This window comes from Patiria miniata, unplaced genomic scaffold, assembly GCF_015706575.1.
Source record: "Patiria miniata isolate m_02_andy unplaced genomic scaffold, ASM1570657v1 HiC_scaffold_24, whole genome shotgun sequence".
Taxonomy (NCBI): domain Eukaryota; kingdom Metazoa; phylum Echinodermata; class Asteroidea; order Valvatida; family Asterinidae; genus Patiria; species Patiria miniata.
This window is the reverse complement of record NW_024037063.1, coordinates 22056400-22079982: the sequence shown is the minus strand read 5'-3', so window position 1 is coordinate 22079982 and position 23583 is coordinate 22056400. Positions and strand designations below refer to the sequence as shown.

Below are 23583 nucleotides of genomic sequence, written 5' to 3'. Positions count from 1 at the left end.
CGAATGTACTGTAATATTTTCTCCCCTTTGCAGCATTTTGATTGGTCTGTGCTGGTTAGTGGTTAAAATAGGTGAGGATAGTGCTGTGGTTAACTGTTAAGGGTGCATGCAGGGGAAGGACCTCAGAAAATGCTGCAAGGGTCTTCACTTTTGTGCAGTGGATTGTGTTTATACTTGGATGCTACTTGAATTTGTATTCAAAACTGGATTTACCCCGCCTCCCAAATGTGTTGCTTAAAATTTAAGGTTTAATGTTAGGTTTGACTTTAGATTTGGTTACATTTTGCATTGTGCTGTTTATGTTTTCTAATTTATCTTAAATCGAGTTGATGATTTGGGTCTAGGCATTTATTTTCTTAAGGTCTAAGCATAAGATTACTCAGTTTATTGTAAAGTACTTTAAAGTTGCAGTCATAACAGTCACGACAGTATTTGAAGTTTAATTAAACTTTCATTAGCATTGACCTGAGGATGGGTTACATTCACTGTGCTGTTTATGTTTTCTAGTTTATTTCATATCAATTTGAAGACGTAGTTCTAAGCATCCATATTCTTGAGGTCTAAGCATCACAAAGTCTTAGTCCATTTGTTAAGGTATTTCAAATCAAGTGACCCCTTAGGTTATGTTTAATAGTTTAACTACATGTTATTACAGTTGAAATTATTTAAATTCATGCCCCAAGAGAACTGGCCCTAGACTTAACTGGTACATAGGCCTAATTATAGAGCAAAAACATTGTTCGACGGGCACTGTAGAAATTGCGAAAAGCCAAGATCGAGTGGCAAGGGCTTTGATGGCAGGTTCTGGCATTCCTTCAGTTTGGAGTTTGGCTTGATGTGGTTCACTGGCTTGGAATCTAGCTCTGTCATGATAACCATCTGAAAATAATAAAAGAGAGCAACTTATAAGATTTTAATGGCAGACTTGTGAGAGTTTAAGTAAACCTGCACATGTAAATGTCTGTAATTAAGTTGTTTAAGTTGCAATGTCATGGATAGAGGGCAAGGTTCTGATATTTTTGATGGAAATATTGGAGTGAAACACAAATAAAGAGGACAAATAAAACCAAACATTATCTCCTCCATGCACAGCACTGTGCACAACCAATATGGAATGTACAGCAAGCTATTTTAGGACCCCTGTATTTTTGGGGGCTTCACTAAATTTTTATTTTTTTTAATTGAAGTGGCTATCGTCACCCCCCCCCCCCCTCCAATTTTTTTTTTGCTAGTAATTATGTCCACCTTGCACAAAATAAGTACCTAGCCAGATAGTTAGGCGGTATATGTACATTATTCTGTGATCGTTGGATTTGTATAGCGCCTCCATTGAAAGTATGGTACAAGGGCACCCCCCCCCCCCCCCCCCCCACCCCCCCCCCCCCCACCCCCCCCCCCCCACCCCCCCCACCCCCCCCCACACCCCCCCCCCCCCCCCCCCCCACCCCCCCCCCCCCCCACCCCCGTTTTTTTTCATTTTACGGAGGCAGTGTCTGGAGGGAAAAATGTGTCTACATTTCAGTTTTTTGGCCGATAAAAACCCCACCCTGCGAAAATTCCTGGGATCCGCCCCTGCATAGTACTGTATCACTGCCAGCTGTTTAGAGAAGTGAACACTTTCAATGAAAATTTTTTTCTGAAAATAATTTGTGTATTGTGGAGCCTTTTTTCAAGAAAAATTAACTCCAGAAATATGGTATTCTTTCTAACACATTTGCCTTAAAATTATTCCCCCATCCCCCGATAAAATAATAAATACATAATCATAAGCTCCTCAGGCCTCGTCATTTTTGTGCTACCCAACAAAACAAAATGAAGAAAGGTCAACAAATTTCTAATTATGAACGAACAGTGTTTTCAATTGCATCAATTTCAGAGCTACATGTACCTACAACTAGAGCAGTCACTTTTGCGTTGCTTTTGAAGGCCAAATGGTTCCGTTTTGGGGCCGAAAGTGCCAACTTACTTTGACTGGTTAAAGTGAAACTTTCTCCAGTTTTCTCTGTGCCCGCCAATTTATGAGTGCGTAAACGACGCATGTGAGAATTCGTCTGGTAAATCCCTGGTTCCGAGTATGACCATAATTTCAAAAGCGCTGGGCGCTGCGAACCAGCCATTTTGGGAAATGGAAAAAAATTGGAAAATGAAGTGCCTTATCACTGAAACTGCGTAACCGTACGCGAAGGCGATTCCCACAAACAACGCTATGATTTCAAATATACTTGGGCGCGAACCAGTTATTTTGGAAAGTGCTCCATTACAGCCAGTAACCTTGCGCGAGGCGATTTACATAAAATAGAACCACCTTTGGCTTGTTTCAGGGGATACATTTTTGTAATGTGACAGTTGTTGTCTGCAAATTCGCATTTTTTTTCAACCCCTAAAAATACTATTTAAAACTACCCAAAAACGTCATTAAAAAAAATGGAAAAATTTTTCTGAAAAATTAATGTGTCAGTCCCCTGGCTAGGAAAATTCACTCCCGACTTTCTTACCCATTTGCCTGCATGAAAATTAAAAACATTTATTTTTTAACAGAATTTTCACCTGCACCTAATTTACAAGTATATAAGCCCTACGGAATAGCGCGGTCATTTCTACCTAAGTTTGAAGGCCAAATTGTTAGGATTTTAGGCCAAAAATGGTCACTTACTTTGACTGCTGTGACGAAATATCTCCACCCTCCGTGCCCGCCAATTTCGAATGCGTGGAAAAAAACGCACATGGTCGCTGGTCCCCGGTCAACGCTACAGCTTCAAAAGCATTGGATGACGCGAACCAGTTATATTGGTAACTGCCTTAATGCTGAAAATCAATGGCCTTCCGCGAAGTGCTACGCATAAACTTCATATGTATTTGGGCGTGGACCAGTTAGTTCCAATTTGAAATGCCCTACAATAACCTTCCGCAAAATGATTTGCATACAATGGAATTGGTCTGGTTGGTCTCAAATAAAGACTTGTTTAGGGGCAAGCCGACTGTGTAGCGTCCGGGACCAGTCCCGGCCGGCCGAACAAAAAAAGGTGTGGAATTAAATAAATAAAAAATAATTTTAAAAAAAGGTATCCATTTATTTTTTGTTGCGGCCTCAGTTCAGTCAGTGCCATAATGTTTCTCAGATAATTTATGGGCCCGATGAATAGTAAGATTAAAGTTCGTTCCTTTTCTTGGGCGGGGCTTGGACCAGGGCCAAAATATATCATTGAATTTTGTGCAGTAAACCCAAGTGAAAACAGATGACCATATATGGACCCAAATAAAGAACACACTATTAAAGACACCATGCATAATACTTTTGTCATGTTCAAATCCAACAATATCCAGTATAATAAATCAATTCCCTGCACATCAACCACGAAATCTTTATCAGCCTGGGCATTCTTATACAACATAAAATGTGCCATTTTCATCATAATTATATGCATGCAATCCAACTTATTCAAAGTCAACAAATAGTGCGAACAGACGGTTGGTTTCTTGTGAATACTAGGGTGGCTTAGCTTTCTGTCATAAATGGCACTTGCAAGTTCTTTTGTTATCGTGTATTTCACTATCATTTCATGATAAATTCAGTAGTTTTTTTTACACAAAATGCTCATGGAACTGGCGTTCAGGCATGGCAGATTCTTTGTTATGGCAAAAATGTCACGCTAGATTTAAAGGGACACTACGGCCTGGAATTTCGTCGGGGCACATTGGCCGCTGAAGCCGGGAGTGCGTGCATTCAAGGGGGGATCCAGAACACAATTTTTTTGACAGCTCGTGGGTCAAAAAATTACGGCGTGGGGTTCGGGGCCCGCTTAAGGGCCCCGAATTGTTTTTGGATTCTCGATGCTCTATGGTGCGATCTGAGGCAATTTCTGACCACTTTAACCAATGCCTGCCTTTATTGCGACGTCACATAAAAAAAAACACAATTGGTTTCGTTTTTTTTTGGGGGGGGGGGCATGGCCCCCTTTGGCCCCCCCTGGATTCGCCCTTGCGTGCATTCTACCCGAGCGTGGGCCTGGTTCAACTATCAAAATAGCTTCCAATTGTGTTTGCCGAATTAGTCTAAATGGCCACAACTTCCAAACTAACGGTTAGAATGATGTATCTGAGAAATGCCCAAGCTAACATCACACTGAAACCAGGCCAAGCACAAGTGCCTGGATACCAGAAGCAACAGCAGTGCTGTTACATATAAGAATATTACAACAGCCAAGCATAATCTAGTGTTACAAGTATGACATGCAGGCTAGGCAATCTATACAATAGTTCATATATACAAAACTGTTATCTACATACAAAAATGTTATCTACATATTAAGCCAATGACTGCAATAGTGGTTACTATATCTGTCACAATGTTATATTTAAAAATATATTTACAGGATTTCTGTACAGTGTTTTGAAACAACCATTCGGTTGTCAACTGGAAACAAATAATCACTTCCCAAAAATGGGCTTCTAACTCAAATATGCATATTAAAATTTCAATTTAACACTGACATCTCAAAAGATTCCCATTCACATGTATTCATGAAGTAATGCCCATGTGAGGTAACAAAGTGTGTGAAAGTACAGCTGCCGTGATTAAGTAGATAATCGATAAGAGTGTATACATGTATATGCAAACACCATACAACTTTCACCCTTTAGCTATTGGGTCTGCAAAAACAAAAACATTAAATTTTGAGTGCAAATCACTTTAAGAGCCCAGAGAGTTTCTCCTTGCAAGCAAGTTGTTAACCCTAACCTTACCAACTCCATTAAAATCCATTTTTGGGGATTGTTGGCATATAAGCCATGTGTACCAAGTCCATCAAAATCCAACAGCACCAGTGGTGGATTTCAATGGATTTGGTCCTGAAGCATTATGTGAAGCAGTAAGTGATGGATTGTGATGGACATGGTCTTCTACTCAGTAATACTAAGTAGGGAGTTAGGGTTAAAGTGAGTTTTGTCTCCCGACAGATTTTGTTTTCTGAATGCTAACCCGACACTGTATAGATCTCTCTCAAAGGAAGCCATCTTCGAACGAAAATAACAACTGCATATTCAACGCCATCTGGTGCATGTGCGCGCAGGGTGCGATATGTTCTAAGCACGCGCATGTTGCTCGAACTTTCTTCTAAATGTGGAGCAGTGGATGCGCGTCACAGAATTTTACGCCTTAAATGCCAATGCACATGGCAATCTGCAGGAAGAGACGTCATTTGAGAGAGACCTATTAGGCTGCTCACCGGAGCTATGCAGCCTGATTCACCGTCCACAGATGCTTTTGAGACAGTAACAAGTCAATTACAAAATATCTTATCCAGTTTCAAGTCAAATTACAAGTTACTCAAATAACTGTAGTTAACTGTAACATTCCTTTGTCTTTACTCGTACCCTGCTACTAGCGACCCGACTTTATGAACTTATTTGTAATCCGATATTTAACTGACAATTTTACAACTCTGGTTTGAAAAAAGATTTTCGGGGATTGAGTGACATCTCCCATGCAAACTTACAGTGTTGAACTGTTCTTTCAAAAAAAATATTGCAGGGCAAATTCTTTACATTTTTAAGTATTGGAAAAAACAAACCCAAAAATTACTGAAACCACTCACAAAAATAGACAATTTACACCAACAAAACAGTAATGATTCAAAAAGGGTACAATATTAAAACTGCTATTAATGCAATCTTTAGTAGCAATACAGTCGACTGTTGTTAAAACAAACATGGCCAGACTCTGCCCAAATGTCATATACAAACTCTGCATTGAGCATTGCGCACATGTGTGTTTATTCAGACAAGAATTTAGTCGAAACTGAGTTTGCATCAACAAGAGTCAACTGTATTTGAAAAAAATTGAATTCATGTTGATTTGTGAAATTCAAAACGAGGGCACAAATTGAGGTTAGTTTAAATCTAATTATCCAATTATTCACTTTTTAAAGGGAAAAAAAAAGGGTTCTGTGGTTTAGTTTTATGTTTTAACTTGAGGAACTGTTAGACGGAAACTCTTTTTGGATATTCAATAATGGCTTCTTATCCAGGGGATTTTGTACCAAAGCATGATCGGTCAAACTGAAGACAAATTGTAGACAACCCATCTTGACGTAGCTACCGTGATGCAAGATTGCCGTGCCTTCCCAGCCAGCCCCGCTACCACCAATCAGGGTCGAGCTACTGACTTTACAGCTGCATGGTCTCTTGAAGTGATTACTAGTCGCACTCATCATCGCCGGCTCCTCATCCTTAGACTTCTCCTCCTCCTCCTTGACTTCTTCATCTTTGATCTTCCCGTCGGATGATTCCCGTTTCCGCTTCCCTTTCCTGATGTAACTGCGAACCGATTTGACGAAGGGGGAGGCCGGAGGCGGTGTGGAACTCCTCTTATCAGAGAAATCGCAAGAGTAAAGAACATTGTCTGCTGTCGTCCCATGTTCACTGTAATTGATCAGCTCATAGTGCCTTGTATTCTAAAAAGAAGTCAGAAGAAAAAAATAATGAAGGCGAATGCTTAACGTTGTCTATGAAAGGACACAAAATACTGCAAGTGAGACTTGCGCAACCTCTCTGGCATGCTGGCAGTTTTTATAAAGTCAGTGTCCCTAACCGAAATGGAAGATTTCTATTGTTTTAGCAATAGTGACCTTGACCTTTGAACTGTCGGCCCCAAAAGCAATAGGCTTCTTAAGACAATCAAGAACAACCCACAAACCAAATTTCAAGTTCCTAAGCATCTCTCAAGTCATCCAATTGACAAGATTTGTATTGTTTTAGCAATAGTGACCTTGACCTTTGATCTCTCAGCCTTCAGGGGATTAAAAAAAAGAATGTCGGCCAAAACTTAAACTTCAAGTTTGAAAGGATTAAAAAAAAAGATCAAAATAGAGATAAATGAATGTTTCAAACAAACCTCATCGTAGAATATACAAGCATGCTTTGGAGAGACGTAGTTACAATGGCCGAAATTACTCAGACAGACATCCATATCACTCCCTGTGCCGGAAAAAAACCCAAAACAAAAACAGAAGTCAAGAAAAGGAATTAAAAAATATAGAAACTTCTTTGAAAAAGGTAACAAATATACAACACAAACAAGAATTTTAAAATGAAATTTAAATGCCTATTGATAGCTAGAGTTTATTATTTCTAACTGTTTCAAAGATGTCATCAACGGTGAGATTGGGGAAAATGAAAATTCCATGAGAAATTATTGGCATGGAAATTAGAGGCCACCAGCGGCCCCAGAGAAAGCTAGAGTCAAGCCACTATTAGTCTAGGAACTCAACATTGTTATGGTTTGATACGCGATAACCTGCCGACGTAATAACCCGGTTATTACGCTTATGTTTTGTTCCACGTGTACATGTAAACAGTCCTGATCCATCAAAATCAATTAGAAACAAGGTGTTGGATTTGGATAGATTTGGATGGATTTCGATAGATTTGAGAGAAAAGCCATGACTCATGCACTTACCAGTTCCTATATGTAACGTCCTGTAACACATCGGCACAGGTGAAGCTTGTCCCCTGCCTGTGAGTGGACAGAATACGGCTCTGGCTTTGATGTGATTGGTGAATGCTGCAGTCGACTGGCTTGGTCCTGCAGTATTGCTACTCGTTGGTGCCGTGCTGTTGTGAACCACAAACTTCTTGGCCACGGCTGATGGGGGAACAGCCTGCAGATAAGATGGTATTATATTTTTCATGATTGCTTGAAATTCAAGAATTTTCCCATGGCTGTGGGAACCCTCAATTCGGGCAATTCACAATGCAGTGCGCCACCAAGAGTTTTCTAAGGAGAGTTTGTTTTTCCCAGTGCATTGTGGGAGATGGTCGACAAATTCGCAGCATGGGGCATTTGAAATTGTTCTTTTTCCGGTCAGTAGTTTTGTAAACGTATGATTCGAGTATCTATTTGCCCTTTACTTTTGATCAACATGGTTTTTTTTGTAAGGCGGCAGAACGCTATGACCTAATCTAAAACAATTTAGCTCAAGTTGTCTACTGACACTCATTCAAAAGGGCCATGTTTTGTCGACCGTCAACTTGAAAAATGGACTCTCCGTGACAAACACTAGGTGGCGCACTGCATTGCAAAATCACCTGAATTACCTATGATTTTTGGATTGGAGATATCACGTACCTTTTGAGGTAACAGTTGTTGTAATCTCTGCCATGCCAGTATCTGTACAAGCCGCTCATCGAGTTTACTTAGCTCAACATCTGGAGTGAAAAAAATTGATAAATTTACCTTCAAACAAAGACATCAATTCAGACCAATGTTTCTTATAATGCAGAGATGTGCTCCACGGTGTCTTGGGGACTAATTGACAAATAACATACATCACTTTGGGCCTAAAACTTGACAAAATGTTACCCACCGAAATTCTACAATGTATTGGTAATCGTAATAGCAAGAAATCGTAATGGATTTCTATTTTCAAAAAAGGAATTTACATGAATCATATTAGAAGATCCTGAATACCAGCTTAATCTTTCAACCTTGCCAGATGCCACACAGTGCAAGTCCGTGGGACCTTATTGCATTGGGCCATCAAGACTAGTACATTAAGTGTCAATCCTGAAACAATGGGAGCTGGTCTCATTGAACAATGCCACAGTTGTATCCTGCTGCATTCAGCGACTTCTTATGGCTTCTGAGGACAGTTTGGTCTTAGGATTTGTGACCTAACGGATCTTGTAACACTGGGAAGGCTTCTCAACTGTTGCATTTTGTTGGCTTGGGCATGGCTTACAAACAAAGTAACTGACAGGATTAGAGCTAGGTCTAAAGAAGAACTGACAGCTAATAACGAGCTACATGTAGTTACCTCCACTTCCTTCCACACAGGACTGTAATGTGCTATTGAGATTGATGATAGCCGGTGATGAGCTCAAGGATGCTGTCGTTATCTTAGCTGCAGTGCTGCTGCCTACAATACTCTTACTGCTTCCTCCTACAATAAACAAATGTCAACAATTAAACCAACTTAGGAAATAAAGCGATGGATATTTGAGATGTGACTCATATGTGTTTTGCGTAACTGATTCAAGTCCACAACTCAGGCACAGACAAATTCTCATTGACGACGAACTTATATTACGCACATAAGCTTAGCGGTCCATAGGGAAGTTAACTGACAAAATAGTGTACAAGTCATCACCTCTGAACAAAATGTTTCGTTATTTTTTTGATATGTGCACCCCTTTATGCAAACAACCTTCAATGTCAAGCTAGCCTAGTAAAGCTGGTTGTAGAGTGCACAAAATTCTATTCAATTGATTCAGAAAGGATATTTATTGGAAGTCTTTTCATGCATCTAGTCTACACATTAAGTCCATTCATTAGTGGTACTGGGTAATCCTAAACAACAGCACTGCCCGGCTCTCTTCACCAGTATGCAACCAGTCCAAGTCACAAGTGACAGTCAAGTCAGCCTGTCGGTCAGTCTTATTGGCTCTGCGCACAAGTACGCCCTCAACGGTAAGGAAAGGAGAGTTGGGGGAGATCACTTGGAGTGACATTCAAATGCATTGTGTGCAACGCCTGATGCTCATGCGATCTTGCTATGGCTTGTGCACATTCAGAATGCACTTTGCGCTATACGCGCACGAACCAGTGAGCTGTACACAGTGTGTCCGTCCATGGAGCTCTCCAATGTGCTAAAAGAACGCCCTCTCTTGTTGGCGCAAATGATTAAACAAGAATAATGTAAATACTTACCACCATTGGAGACAGTGACTATCTTGCCCTGGGCGGATGAAAGTGACATCCCACTAGAGGTTGCTATAGTAACCTTGGCAGCAGACGGGCTACTCGTTGCCTTGGCAACCTGCGACTGGGAACCTTCCACTTTGAGATGGGGATGGACCGACTGATGACTACTGGTTTTGGGAGTGCTTGGACCGGTGGTTAAAACTTTACTCGCTGATGACGTTGAGACAATCTTGTGAATGATTGGTTTGCCTCCAGAGTTCAGCGATTTGCCAAGCAATGATCCGTTGACGGCACTTGCTGTGTTAACGACGGAATCATTCTTGTTGGATATTGTCACAACCTTCAGTCCATGGGGCAAACTCTCCCCTGCCTTGGATTTAACAATGGTATGGTTCGTTACTCCGACTTCTTTCACAACGATCGTGTTCAATGTTCCTTCCTGCTTGCTTCCTGTTGTCTTATTGGCAGACATCGGACCGTTCTGCAGTGAAACCGGCCCGTTGGTCATTTTACCATCTTTGTTTTTAGCGTCTGTTTTGCTTTGGTTTGTTTGAACAATCGATTCTTGTTTCTTATCAGCGTTGGCTGGGCTGGGCGTCCTGCCTTTCCCTTGAGGGACTAGTGTTGAACTGGTGGTCGTGCCGGCCGCTGTCTGGTTCGGAGCTTTGGTGAATGAGGTCGTGGTGATGATTTTCTGTTTGATCGGATCTTTGGGTAGTTGCTTCTTAACCATGTGCCTGGTTATGCTTGTCTGCAGGCCTATAACGCTCTTCAACCACTGTAAAAAAAAAAAAAAAAATATTTCATGTTTTGAAAGACATTAAAACACTGCCCTGTCTTACTTTTTGGCAAGTAGAAATACTGAAAAGTGGCATTTAGTTTATGAAGGCTTCCCAAGACTAATTCCTACACTTCTTTGGCATCTTAGGAGGCTATTGCTCTGAAGGCAAGGGATACCACTTCCTTTCAGCCTTCTTGTTTGACACAAAAACACTGAGCCCTACAAAAGCATCACAAAGGTACATTAATGAATATTGAACATGCAAGACGTACAGAGCATATGTGCAAATAATAGAGGAAGTACATGTGAAGTTGAACATGTAAACTAGACTACAATGCAATCCCCCCACAGAAGTGTGGTTGGGGTCTACAAACAAATACTTACCTGTAGAGCAATCTACTTATGCATATACCCTATACCAACAGGTATTTTCTGCTACAAGTTTTATACAATAGCGCCCTCTGGTGTCCTACCCATAATACCCTGCGGCATGCGTACCCCATGAGAGTCCTTTTTTCTCTTAGCGGCAGGTCGGGTAGGACGTGTGTAAAATAGCTCCTGTTTTCCTCGTCATTTTACTACCATAAGGCATTATGCGTAGGACACCAGAGGGCGCTATTGTATAAAACTCTTAGCAAAAAATACCTGTTGGTATAGGGAATATACATAAGTAGATTGCTCTACAGGTAAGTTGAGTGAAGTAGACTATGATTCATCGGGGAATAACTACAATGTAACACAATGTAATACAGTGTAATACAATGTAACACATTGTAGTACAGTGTAATACAATGTAACACATTTGCTAATGAGTTACCACATTACCTCTTCCTGATCTTCTTGTGAACACACAGTATTGCTGGATCTGAACCCCTCCGGTGTCATACACACTAGCCTTGGCTTCTCTTGTGGGAGGGGCAACATTGGAGGTGGGAGGGCGTATTGACACTTGATAGCATTGGGTACGCTGAGAGCCGGTCTTTTGCCGACTTTCTCTTCATGTTTGGAGGGTGGGCCTGTGCTGCGGATTTTATGCATGAATCGAAGCTTGACGGCATGCTGATCTAGACGACCGTGGAATTCGTTGAAGATTCGACACCGTTCTGTGTAATGAACACCTTGAAATCCAGGCTGGGTAAGAAACAAAGTTTACGAATATTTAATTAGCTACATTTTATATTTTTCACTCAACCATCTCCAGAAAATGAAGAGATTTTATGCATTTTCAACTTATTTATGGGTATCAGAGTAAAGAATAAAGACGATTCAACCTCATTCCAAATGAGTGCCAAAGTCGATCTTACAATATCTTGCATCAAATTCTACCCAACAACACACTTTCAACATAATTAAGGCAGCACACTTTACAATACCCAAATTATTGTGAACACGATTACTGTTTTGTCAAAATGAAAAGTATCCACTGAGCTGAAACTTCAACATGTTAGAAGTACCTTCCTATGCACCCTTCTTTAATTTGATTGGGCAAGAACTCACCAGTGAGTGTTTAGTATGGTTAGGACCCATCCATGACCATCTCGTTTGATTGAGTAATTTGAGTCAGTAATTACTCACCAGTGAGTGTTCAGGATGGTTAAGATAATTCCATGATGGCTTGAGTGATTTGAGTAATGTGACACAGTAACAACTCACCAGCCAGTGTTCAGGATGGTCAGGGCACTTCCATGACAACCTGATTTGATTGAGTGATATGACTCAGTAACTACTCACCAGTGAGTGTTCAGGATCTTTAGAATACATCCATGAAAACATGATTTGAGTAATGTGACTCAGTAACTACTCACCAGTGAGTGTTCAGGATGGTTAAGACACTTCCCTGACAATCTGATCGATTTGAGTAATGTGACTCAGTAACTACTCACCAGTGAGTGTTCAGGATGGTTAAGACACTTCCCTGACAACCTGATTTGAGTAATGTGACTCAGTAACTACTCACCAGTGAGTGTTCGGGATGGTTAAGACACTTCCCTGACAATCTGATCGATTTGAGTAATGTGACTCAGTAACTACTCACCAGTGAGTGTTCAGGATGGTTAGGACACATACATGACAACCTGATTTGATTGAGTAATGTGACTCAGTAACTACTCACCAGTGAGTGTTCAGGATGGTCGGGACACTTCCATGACAACCTGATTTGATTGAGTAATGTGACTCAGCGACTACTCACCAGTGAGTGTTCAACATGGTCAGGACACTTTCATGACAACCTGATTTGATTGAGTAATGTGACTCAGTAACTACTCACCAGTGAGTGTTCAGGATGGTTAGGACACATCCATGACAGACTGATTGATTTGAGTAATGTGACTCAGTAACTACTCACCAGTGAGTGTTCAGGATGGTTAGGACACATCCATGACAGACTGATTGATTTGAGTAATGTGACTCAGTAACTACTCACCAGTGAGTGTTCAGGATGGTTAAGACACTTCCCTGACAACCTGATTTGATTGAGTAATGTGACTCAGTTACTACTCACCAGTGAGTGTTCAGGATGGTTAGGGCACATCCATCTTCCAGTAGGCATGGCAGTAAGTGGAGGATCTACGCAGTCTTTGTGGAACAATAGAGGGCAGTAGTCACACTGGATCAACGGGCTTACTCGACAGCTCCTGTCAGTACAAAGATGGAGGGATCTTAAAATCAGGAAATGTTGACTTGTACAAGTGGTATAGTAAATTTAACCTTCAATATCAAACAAGTTAATCTAATGTCCTGTTTGGATGAATAAACCAAGGTCAAATTCATTTACAGTTTAAAAAAAAAAAAATTCTTTTTAAAATTAAAACAATCAAGTATGGATTTAATCGGAGTTAGTTTCATCACATTTTCAGATAAAATGGGTGTACCAATGCACATATACCCCCCCCCCCAAAAAAGAGAGGAGATTTCTTGTAGGAAAACAATGGATACGCACACTGTGAAAAATATATTATTCTTCCAACTTTAGGGGTTGCATCGGAACTCGGACCGCTGATGTCAGGAACCTCTTCAAGATTAAAACTTTACAAATTCCTTAGTAACTTCTCAGACACTGAAAAATCAAGGCTTTGGATGTCGTCTTGTGGGGAATTTTCAAAACTAAAAACCAGGCTACATGAAAAATCAAAACAGATTTCACTTTTATGTGCATTTTAAAATGCGAAAGTTGATGCTCATGGAAGTTGCAGTTTTACACCGTAACACTTTAAAGTTCTTTAGACAACTTCCGGGATTTGAATTTTGGGGTAGGGTTTCCTTTATGGTACGCGTGGTTTACTTTAATAGGTACCTTTATGGTACGCGTGGTTTACTTTAATAGGTACCCTATGCACACCACTACTTGACAATATTCATGTGTATTGGTGTCTCGATCATAGCTAACAAAAGCATTAAAAAATCATTGATTTGGAGTGAGCTTACTTGTAGCACTGAAAGCAGACCTTGGCTGGCAATGGAACCATCCCATTATCAATCTCATGAGGCTTCCTGTAGTTCTTGGATAACTCTTCTTTCCTTCTTTTCCTGGTGCTCCCTGTAAGATCAAAAATTCAAACATTTCCATTTCAAAGATGAACTGATAAAGCCACAGAAAGAAAATGGACAGAACCCAAATTTCTTCGAAAGTCACAGATTCAGATGTTTACATTTCCAAAGCTTAACCCTAACCCACCTCAATCCTCCAAAATCAACATTGCGGTTTTGGATGATTTTTGAGGATTGAGGATGAATGGTGTTTGAGAAACACAAGGATTTTGGAGGATTGAGGATAAATAGTGTTTAAGCTCATGAGGATTTTGGAAAGGATTGAAGATGATGATTTTGGAGGATTGAGGATGAATGCATTTTGAGGCAGGACTATCTGACGATTTTGAAGGATTTAGGCGGTGTTGCAAACTTTTGGAGGATTTTGGAGGATTGAGGATGGTTACTAGCAAAAAGGGCCTAGGGGTTAGGGTTAAAGCCCTTCTCTGACTGTCAAATTCAACTACATCACCACAGAAGTCAAAATCAATCAAGTGGCTGTTTTTAAGAATCCCTTTTTCATTTTATAGAGCCATGCTTTGACTGAAGGTGATTGATATGCTAGCTGTGCCTACCAGTTACCTCTTTTGTCTGCTGATGGAATTTGACTAGTCCCAGTTTACCTCAAATGATCTGTTTTTGTAGAGTCTTTTGACTGTCTGTGACTGACCAAATAACAGGAGGTTTAAGCAGAGCTAAAATATGAATAATTCACATTCATTATTTGTAAGATCAGAGCCACATTTACTAACTTCTGTTATATTCAAACTGCAACTTGTGAAGCAGAGAAATTTTGCCATGAAAAATGTCCACAAAATAGTTTCTAAAACATCCATTCTATTTCCAAGGATCCCAGTATCATAATTTACAACGTAATAACCAACATGAAAAAAAACATCGCAGGCATTTGAAAGTGGGTTTCCAAATTGGCCTTGAATTACAAAAGACGGTGTCAAGTTGCTCAAGTTCCAAGGCCTGCCAACATCTGCGTATTAACAAAATGAGGTGTCCTAAATAGTCTCAGGTGCATCTAAAACCCAGACATCCCTACTACTACGACCCAGAGGCTACAAAAATGATGAACACATGTGACTCATCTATGACTGACCTGGTAATGGTGCAAATGTCATATAACTGCTGGGCAGACCAAACTGTACAGGGTTCTGTATCTCAGCCGCTTTGATCAGCATCTGAAATGGATCCTTGATTTCGCCAACATGCTTAGGGCTATCAGGGGCTTTAGCCTGTTCCAACTTCAAGTCCACTTTGTCAATCACAAGCCGCAGATCTCGTTTAGGCCTAAAGTCAGTGCCGGTTGAGCCTTGGTTAGTCCTGAGCTCTCGCTTAGTCTTAGAGTCTTGGATTGTTGCTAAGTCCATGAGATTCTTCTCTTGGATGGATTTGAGATCTCTTTTGGCTAGACGTGTCCTGCTGCTTGGAGCTGAGCTCGTTGAGGGTTCATCAGGTTGGGGTGAGGCTACTGGGGTGGTCGGTCGACCAGACTGAAGCTTGGCTTGCTGTACTTCCTTCTGGGCTTCTCTGTGATGAACAGTACAGAAAGAAAAAGGTTATGTATGGGATCTGTGTACAAGTACCCCCTCAACGGGGCTCTCAAAAGTTGTAAAAAAGCACCCTCTCTTGTTCACGCACGGAGCTTATAGCATATTACATTAGTGCCAGGGTAGCGTATGACAGCAACACGTTCAGAAGTTCCACTTCACTATTTCTATTTGTATAGGTTGAGGGGAAATTCTACTCAAGATAAATGCTTGAGTATAGAATGCGCGACGCAAAATGCCCCTTAAATATTGTTGCCACTAGAGGGCAGTGCTGTGCATAAAGCCTCTCACTTAATTATCTCAGAGATTTACTCAAATTCTCTTGGCCTTGCATATTGTAGATTTTTGTTTTTAATTTACCAGAACGAAAGTGTTCCATTTTTCTAAGTTCTATTATTCTGGTATTACCCAGGCTGTAACCAACCTGTATGCCTGGAGCTGGACCAGCCTAAGGCATGGTTTATTCTCCCTCATCAGTCGATCGTTCAGTCTCATAGCTGGCTTGCTGGGTGCAGGGACAGTCTTAGTAACCACTGGTGTTTTAGCAACAGTGACAGCTGTTTTTGCAACGGTCGCAGGTGCCTTGGTGGTAGCAGCAGCCGCTGCAGCAGTAGTTGGCTGGGCTTTGCCTGAGACTACAGTAAACTTGACTTGCTTGTCCTCTGATTTGCTGGAGGTAACTGAGCTCGTATCATCATCTTGAGGCTAAAGGAAACAACATTCTTGCATTAGTTTCGTATAACATGAAAACCATGACAATACATGACGGTGGACAACACATATTTTCAAACAATCCAAATGACGTCAGTGATTGTATACACACTTGTGTTCTCCACACTTGCTACTGGGTCCTTCTTTACATTTAGGGTCCAAAGGGCGACATTTTTTCCTATCCCTGTTACCTTGGTACTATGTAATTTACCATTCAAGTATCATTAACCACTTCGCGCCAGTATTATTTTGACATTGACAGGGCCTAGGCGCGAGATTGATTTTCACAAACCTCGATGCCAGACGGCTTTAGGCCGTCAACTGCGGGTAGCACACCCTGATATTTCCGGCCTTACTCACTGCGAGCAGGTCGCAGACAGATATTTCCAGCCTTGCTGTTTTCGTGTTTATCCGTCATCCATTCAGAATACCGCAAAACCTTTGCGTGTATACATGTCATCCGACGTGAACCGGTTCAGAATGACTTCAAACAATTTTATATTCGTTGGGTAGGTAGTTGCTATACATAATCACTCTTGGAGGACGACTGCGTTAAGGAGCGCATCAGAGAATTCAGAGTGATAAAAATATAGATATAGATGTAACAGGGACAGGAAGAAAGTGGACCCCAAATTTATGGAATGACCCTGTTACAGTACATGTAAGTTTGTGATTATTATCAGCATGATAATTAAATTGCGTTTTATAGTGCTGTACTATTCCCTAGTGCACACACTTCATAATTTAGAAACTTATTTTAGTGTAAAGGCATGTAAATTGGAAGTCACCAAAAAGAAGAAATTCAAAGCTTTACAAGATTCTCTGCCATGCTTTTCAATTTTGATAGCATAAAAAACCAGCTTGTCCGAGGAAAACTTGTACGTCTGAGTATGCAGTGTAATGTATGAACCTGTACCCAATATTGAAAGCACTGCACCAATCAATGGGTACAATATTCTGATGCAGTAGATATTGATTATTTTTCCATATGGTTTTGTTTTAGTATCTCCACCTCCTGGTCTGTGCAGATTTGTTCAAATGATACATGTGGAAACAATAAAATTACTGCACTATATTCACACCTGTATGTGACTACTGAATAAATATACATGTACGGGTATTCAGTAGTCATCATGGTATCAAATACCGGTACATGTACCAAACTCCATAGGCATTTATTCATAAATTGGGCATCAAAGCCAACATACTAATTCATTTAAAAACAATTAGATATGCAGGTACACTTGACAAATGAATGACAGATGTAAGTGGTTATCACCTGGACACCATGGTATAAATCTATTTTGAAATACGTGCCTTAATTAACCAAAATAACTTACTATCCGGCTCTTATTTTATCAAAACTCGGCTAAATATTTCAAATGATGTAATCTGCCAATGCCATATTCTACTGAGAGTTTCAACTTTTCCAAGCGAGAATAATTTCTGAGCTTTTCAATAACTTATCAGTCGGTAGCATTGTTACACAGGACAAGCTGTAATTATCTTGGTCTAAGAACCAGTAGTAAATATTTTTGTTCTATTAACCAGAAATTATTCTTACACGTTTTATGGGCAGTAGCGTCAGCCGCTTCCGTAGTGTAACAGACCTGAATCATAATGATGTCACTCTTTGTTTACATGTGTGCTTTCCTATGGGAGCCAGGTAGGACGAGCGCCACAGAGATCTCTTAAGAAAGCACATACTGTAAACAAAGCTAATGTCATTATAATTCAGGCCTACTGCAAGTACTTTGGACCTAACCTTAGCTACAGACAGAATGTGTGCATGGACTGAAGGGAAAATCTCTCATGTTCTCCCTCTAGATAGTCTTTTATGTTTCACATGTAATACGATGACAAGGCACTACATGTACTTGTACTTGGGTGAGTCACGGCATGCTAGCCAACTACACAGCACGGACAGTTTTAATGGATGTACTGGGAATCTTACAACAAAAGCTGCAGCATCTGGGGCAGTCTGCTGCGCTGAATGAAGGAAATTCAATCACTGCTTGGAACACATCCACTGTGTTTACATTGATGTGTACTGCTAGGATTCTATCTCTAAGTGCTGCAATCCTGTGCATGTACATTACAGTAGAAGCTGCTTAAGTCTTACAGAAGTCACGTACTACTTCATCTGACCTCCGCACATTTCATAGCTGCGTAAGCCAACTTATTAAAATCTAGACCCTGTATACGTGACCACTTCTTTCTCAATCTGTTTCATTTTATCCTTAACACGGCACATGGCTCAATAGTCACTGTTTTGTCACTGACGAAAACTGTTGACAATTTTTCAGTATTTTTTTGTCATGAATTACTCCAACAGTGAAACTAAATCACTACTCAACAAACCCAAGGACACTTTAAGAACATTAAAAACCCTCCAATTGTTTGATCAATCACAGACAGTCAAAAGTTTCTTCCACGTTGTATGCCATGCATTTCTTTACAAACTACTAAAAACAAAACCAGATCAAACTTGTGTAAACACTGTGACAAGTCAAATTCCATCGACAGACAAAAGAGGTGACTGGTAGCCGTATACCTTAACCTTTCAAAACTCTCCAAAATCAAAAGACACTAAAACCTTCTAGTAAGTAACTACGTGCAAGTCAGTATGGAAAATGTGTGCAAGCTTTAAAGGAATAAATAACATTTGCTTTTGCTGTGATTTCAGAAATGGGTGGATTTGGGGGTTAGCATTTTATAGCAAATATTGTTACACTGACTTGTTTGAAGTTTTGTGTTCATAGATATTGGGAAAACCAAGAAAAACAATCAGGTTCCGGTAGTCTGGTTCCCTGACCCCACTTAAAATGAAACAGAACATTTTATAGACGTCAGAAATTGTAAGGTCAGGGAACCAGTCTAGCTGGTTTGTACCCATTCATAGGTGTGTAATCGATTGCAAACAAAATGCGGACTACCTAAATATAGTCAATTGGGGGCAGTATTTGAAAACAGCCAGTTTTTCCAATGCTGGTCGGTCGGCCGACCAACTACAAGAAAACACCACTTTTCTTGAAAATGGCAGCACACCAGGTGCCATGATTTTAAGTGATGCTTTAGAGTATACTGTCATTCACTAATTTCCAGTAAGAAGGTTTTTCATAATAAAATGGTAGGTTTGTTTTTTGATGAACTTGCAAATGTTGTATAGTTGTATTGCCCAACAAAGCAGCAAAGTTTTGCAGTTGATCAATCTGTATTAAAACATAATACATTTGTACACTCCCACTACAGCATAGAAACAGTGACCAGAAACCCTTTTCTCCACAGCTTTTCTAAGCAAACCCGAAACTGGACCGAGTAAAGTGTGTGCACAGGCTAACACCTACCTCAGGGGCCACCGTACACTTGTGACACAACCATTCACCTGGAGGCAAATCATCGTCACTCAATGGCGGATTACTGAAATGAAATAAAAATATCAAACCATTCATGATTCAAATTATCACAAACACAAAGTAAAACCAGGATTATGATCAGAATTCTTATCTAACTTGATATCAAGTATTTTCCTTGCGGAACACAGCGCCACATGTGCGTACAGTACAAGCCAGAATAACAAACAGCAAAAGGAAACCCATGGTAATTATATGGCAGACATACATGTATACAGGTCAGCAAGGTCAACGGACAGCTTTACTGCTATAAATTATGATAATGACTTCTACTGTTACTTGGACTATACACGTTGACAGACATAAAACGTACTGCAAATTTCCATTCAAGAATTCTTCAGGTAGGTCTAATGATGTGCTCAAGGCAGGTGGGTGATGTCACAGTAAATGTAGCAATACATAGAATTGTCAAGAATTGTAGATGTTACAGAATGAACAACTACTTTTCTACCTTGTACAAGTGTAAGTTGTGTCTAGTGTAATGTAAGAGACAAATGCTGGTCTTCAATACATCTTACATAAATTGTACTGTCTGATTTCTTCGAGAAAATTAGGATGGGATATACTCTGGTAAATTAGGGCTAGCACTGCCGTGAATCATTTCAATGACTGACACGTCACAATCGTGCAGGTATTGAAAAAAAAAAAAAATGAAAAAATGGGAAGGATACAAAAGAATGATTTAAAAACAAAGGCCTAAAGATATGTTACAGCTGTTATATAACATGCATGTAATAGTTTAAAAAATGGTGTCCAAGTTTACAAAGTTTTGGAATGCTATTTCTGTTTCTAACAAATGTATTCATCTACACATATGCATTTATTTGCATTGACAGTGTAACAAGACATGCGTTTGTGTGCGACTTTAATAACACAGCCTCCACTGTACTGAGATGTTGCCATAACAACAAATATTTGATCAATTATTCATTGCACGCTAAGGTCAAACATTTGTGTTCATCTCTTATGCTACAAGAGCTACATGTAACACTATAATGGTGGTATGCATAAATATGCATGTGGCAGGAAATTTAACTTAAAAACTTGCATTGTTTGTTAAGAAATAGGACTTTAGCATATCTTAGGGGTAGTCTGCTCGCCAAATGCGAGCAAAAACAACGGCGGACTAGTCAAAATTATTCCTTACAATGTAAGTAGTTTACCTGGTGAGTCAAAATTATTGTAAATAATATCGTTGTTCATGACATTCTTGTGCAAAAATGAAAATTCTACAGCGGACTAGTGAAAAGGCCTGTGGACTAGATAAGAGTGTGCTTCACTGGTGCGGTTGGCTAGTAAAAAAAATATTAAGGGCGAACGCCTTAGCATGAAATTTTAATGTCAACTGCAAACCCCCCTCCCCCCCCAAAAAAATGTTCCTTAAAAGATAACGCACATTTCTGTTGTGAATCATAGGCCTGATCGAATTAGGTTTATTTTTTTGGTTGGGGGAGGGGGTTTGTTTACTACAAATTTGCAAACACGCTACTCTGGGTATGATCGTAGCCAGGAATTTTTCACCAGTTACCCATTCACCTCAAAATGAAAAGGGGCAGGGGGCAGGGTTTTTTAATTGGCCTTCATGTACAGTTCACAGCAGCATATTTGCAGACAGAAACATGAATTTGCTGACGATTAAAGATAATGGGTAAAAATGCGATATCCTGTACCACCTTCTTTATAAGCCCAATGATATTCAGTTCATTTTGTCCAAAAAATTGGTGAAAATGGACTGAGAAAATTTTCCAATTTTCTTTACAAAACAATAACTACAGATTTTGTACACAACAACCAAAGCGGCATTCGGATAAATTCTAACAAATATTTCCTGTCTTGTGGCACCATGATATTGGTGAAAAAAATTTTATGTCAAAAAATGTATGCATATTATGTTACACTTTAGTTTGTTACTTTGAAAAAGAACTTTGTAATATAATCCTAAGAAAGTAAAAAATTGTTTTCATAATGCGGAGACTATCCTTAAATTTCTAGCCTAAAAATGCTGCCGTGACATTCACTACTGGTGCACTGTATGACAAATTCTGCACACGCCTGCCTACTACTAAAAATGAGGATAATGAACAACAGCTCAAGAAAGATGTTTCAACTTTTTTTATTCCTAATGTAGAGCAGCTGCTTTTCATTCACCCTGAATGGCCTTTCCCAATCCACTGGACTATGCCCCTGGCCCTTACCGCCACGCTTACACATGATGACAGAACCACACACCCGCATACACATCCCCTGTGTCTTCACCTTACTACAGTACTGCATAATGGCAGCCATGTTTGATTTTCCTTGTTTGATAACCACTGCCTTTGACTGCAGTGGAATGTCACCCAAAAGATTCTAGTTGCCTGGTCTGACAGTCTCTGTCAAACTCAAGAAAAGACTACAAAAACAAAGTAAAATGTTGTGAATAATAATCGTGGGGTTTGAGTGTGAAACTCACCAGCACTGGAGGTGGAATGCTGAAGGACACCGATCGCAGCAGAGCAGATCTCCACCTTCACGACAGCTATCACAGTTGTCGTGGTTGACGGCTCGACCCGCTCGCCGATGCTCCCGAATTCGCCGTATTTTTCTCGGCGGTTCGTCACTCTCAGGGGGCGCAACCAGGGCCTGGATTTGCTGAGTACATAACAGACAACCATGCAAATCATTATTATCTGAGAAAAGCTCAGAATTCTCTTTACAGAGATCGCAAACTGGGCTTGAAATTTGACATGCACACCATTTTTTCTAGCCATATGCATAGCGTATTAACTCATTGACGTTGGCCATTTTGTTTGACATCCAACCATGTCCACTGATCAGCATGGCAAGAAACATTACTTCCACGGCCTCAAAATAACCAAGAATGTTTTGTGAGTGTACTTACATCCATCAGACCTCCTGACGTATCCAAGTCATACAGAATTGTCGTCATTCTGACCGCAGTAAAATCACCTAAACATCGTTTTTCTAAGTTGTTTAGTTGAAGTTTAGCAGCAGAATTCACTGCGGTGTGCTATGCAATGCAATGGCGCGAGTGTAGTTCTCGTTGTACAATGCACACGGTGCGTTAACACACTGCTGCAGCATGCACGTCTTCGGAACCCAACTACTAAAACCTGGTTTTTCTCCCTTTTTAGTGTCACAATGTTCACAAAAGTCCGATGATCGATAGGATTTGGTCACTTCTATCTATGAAGTGTGTTTTAAATGAAAGCCATACCGCAGGTGATTTATTACAAATTAAAAATATCCAGTGTTGAACTCGTAACTTGGCGCAAATAATCTGATCCCAGGCACACAGCGCATGTCTGTCTTGTCGTGTCCAAAGTCAATTATTTGATGACTGTGCGCGTGCGCCGTGATCCTTTGAACTTTGCGCTTATTACGTTTTGTGTACACTCATCGCAGCTGCACTTCAGATACCAAATTATTCATAAAATATTGCAGCGAATAAAGTCCTCTTTTTTCCATTAATAGATTCATTTAGAGAAGTTATTTTCTACCGATTTTTTATCAGTCTGTTAAATATGACATGGCTCATTTTTATTCATATATTTTCAATATATTCAAATAATAAAAAGGTGACAAAATGTGTTCTTATTACCATGAATAGTCAAGTATTCAATTTCAAATAAAGGCTTCCCTAAATAATTTCATATTGTCATATTTATCACACAATCAAGATCATCCCGATGACTAATTGATATGCTAATTGATTGATTAAATTCATTGAAAGTTTTATCATGGCAAAGTTTGATATGAAAGACTTTTTATTATCTGGGTCAAATCGAAAGGGTCATCGATACTACATGCGATATGTGACCTAGCGCTGATGATATGAACGATTTGAATAAATGAAAGGCTGTATATGATTGGTCATCCAGTCTGGCATGT

At 40.0% G+C, this 23583-nt stretch overlaps 1 protein-coding gene and 1 long non-coding RNA gene across 2 annotated transcripts; both read right to left on the bottom strand.

Moving 5' to 3' along the window:
- Nucleotides 1-167: 167 nt before the first annotated feature.
- Nucleotides 168-2870, bottom strand: LOC119732572. The gene is made up of 2 exons (XR_005271569.1): nt 2654-2870; nt 168-879 (listed from the first exon to the last, which is right to left on the bottom strand). It is a non-coding gene; the product is annotated as an uncharacterized LOC119732572 (long non-coding RNA).
- Nucleotides 2871-3956: 1086 nt separating this feature from the next.
- LOC119732569 (PHD finger protein 12-like) lies at nt 3957-23004 on the bottom strand. Its single transcript, XM_038206135.1, has 14 exons — nt 22574-23004; nt 22145-22323; nt 19627-19699; nt 15993-16273; nt 15118-15548; nt 13908-14019; nt 12985-13117; nt 11307-11612; nt 9707-10478; nt 8814-8939; nt 8126-8205; nt 7457-7658; nt 6893-6975; nt 3957-6452 (listed from the first exon to the last, which is right to left on the bottom strand). The coding sequence occupies exons 1-14, from the start codon at nt 22619-22621 to the stop codon at nt 5964-5966; spliced, it is 3315 nt and encodes a 1104-aa protein (XP_038062063.1). The 5' UTR covers nt 22622-23004; the 3' UTR covers nt 3957-5963.
- Between the last annotated feature and the right edge of the window lie 579 nt (nt 23005-23583).

Coding starts and splice junctions, on each gene's coding strand:
- LOC119732569 (XM_038206135.1), bottom strand. CDS start 22,621: ATGACGACAATTCTGTATGACTTGGATACGTCAGGAGGTCTGATGGAT. Junction 10,479..11,306: donor CACAAGAAGATCAGGAAGAG/GTAATGTGGTAA, acceptor TTTTTTTTACAG/TGGTTGAAGAGCGTTATAGG. Junction 8,940..9,706: donor AGTCACTGTCTCCAATGGTG/GTAAGTATTTAC, acceptor TGTTTATTGTAG/GAGGAAGCAGTAAGAGTATT.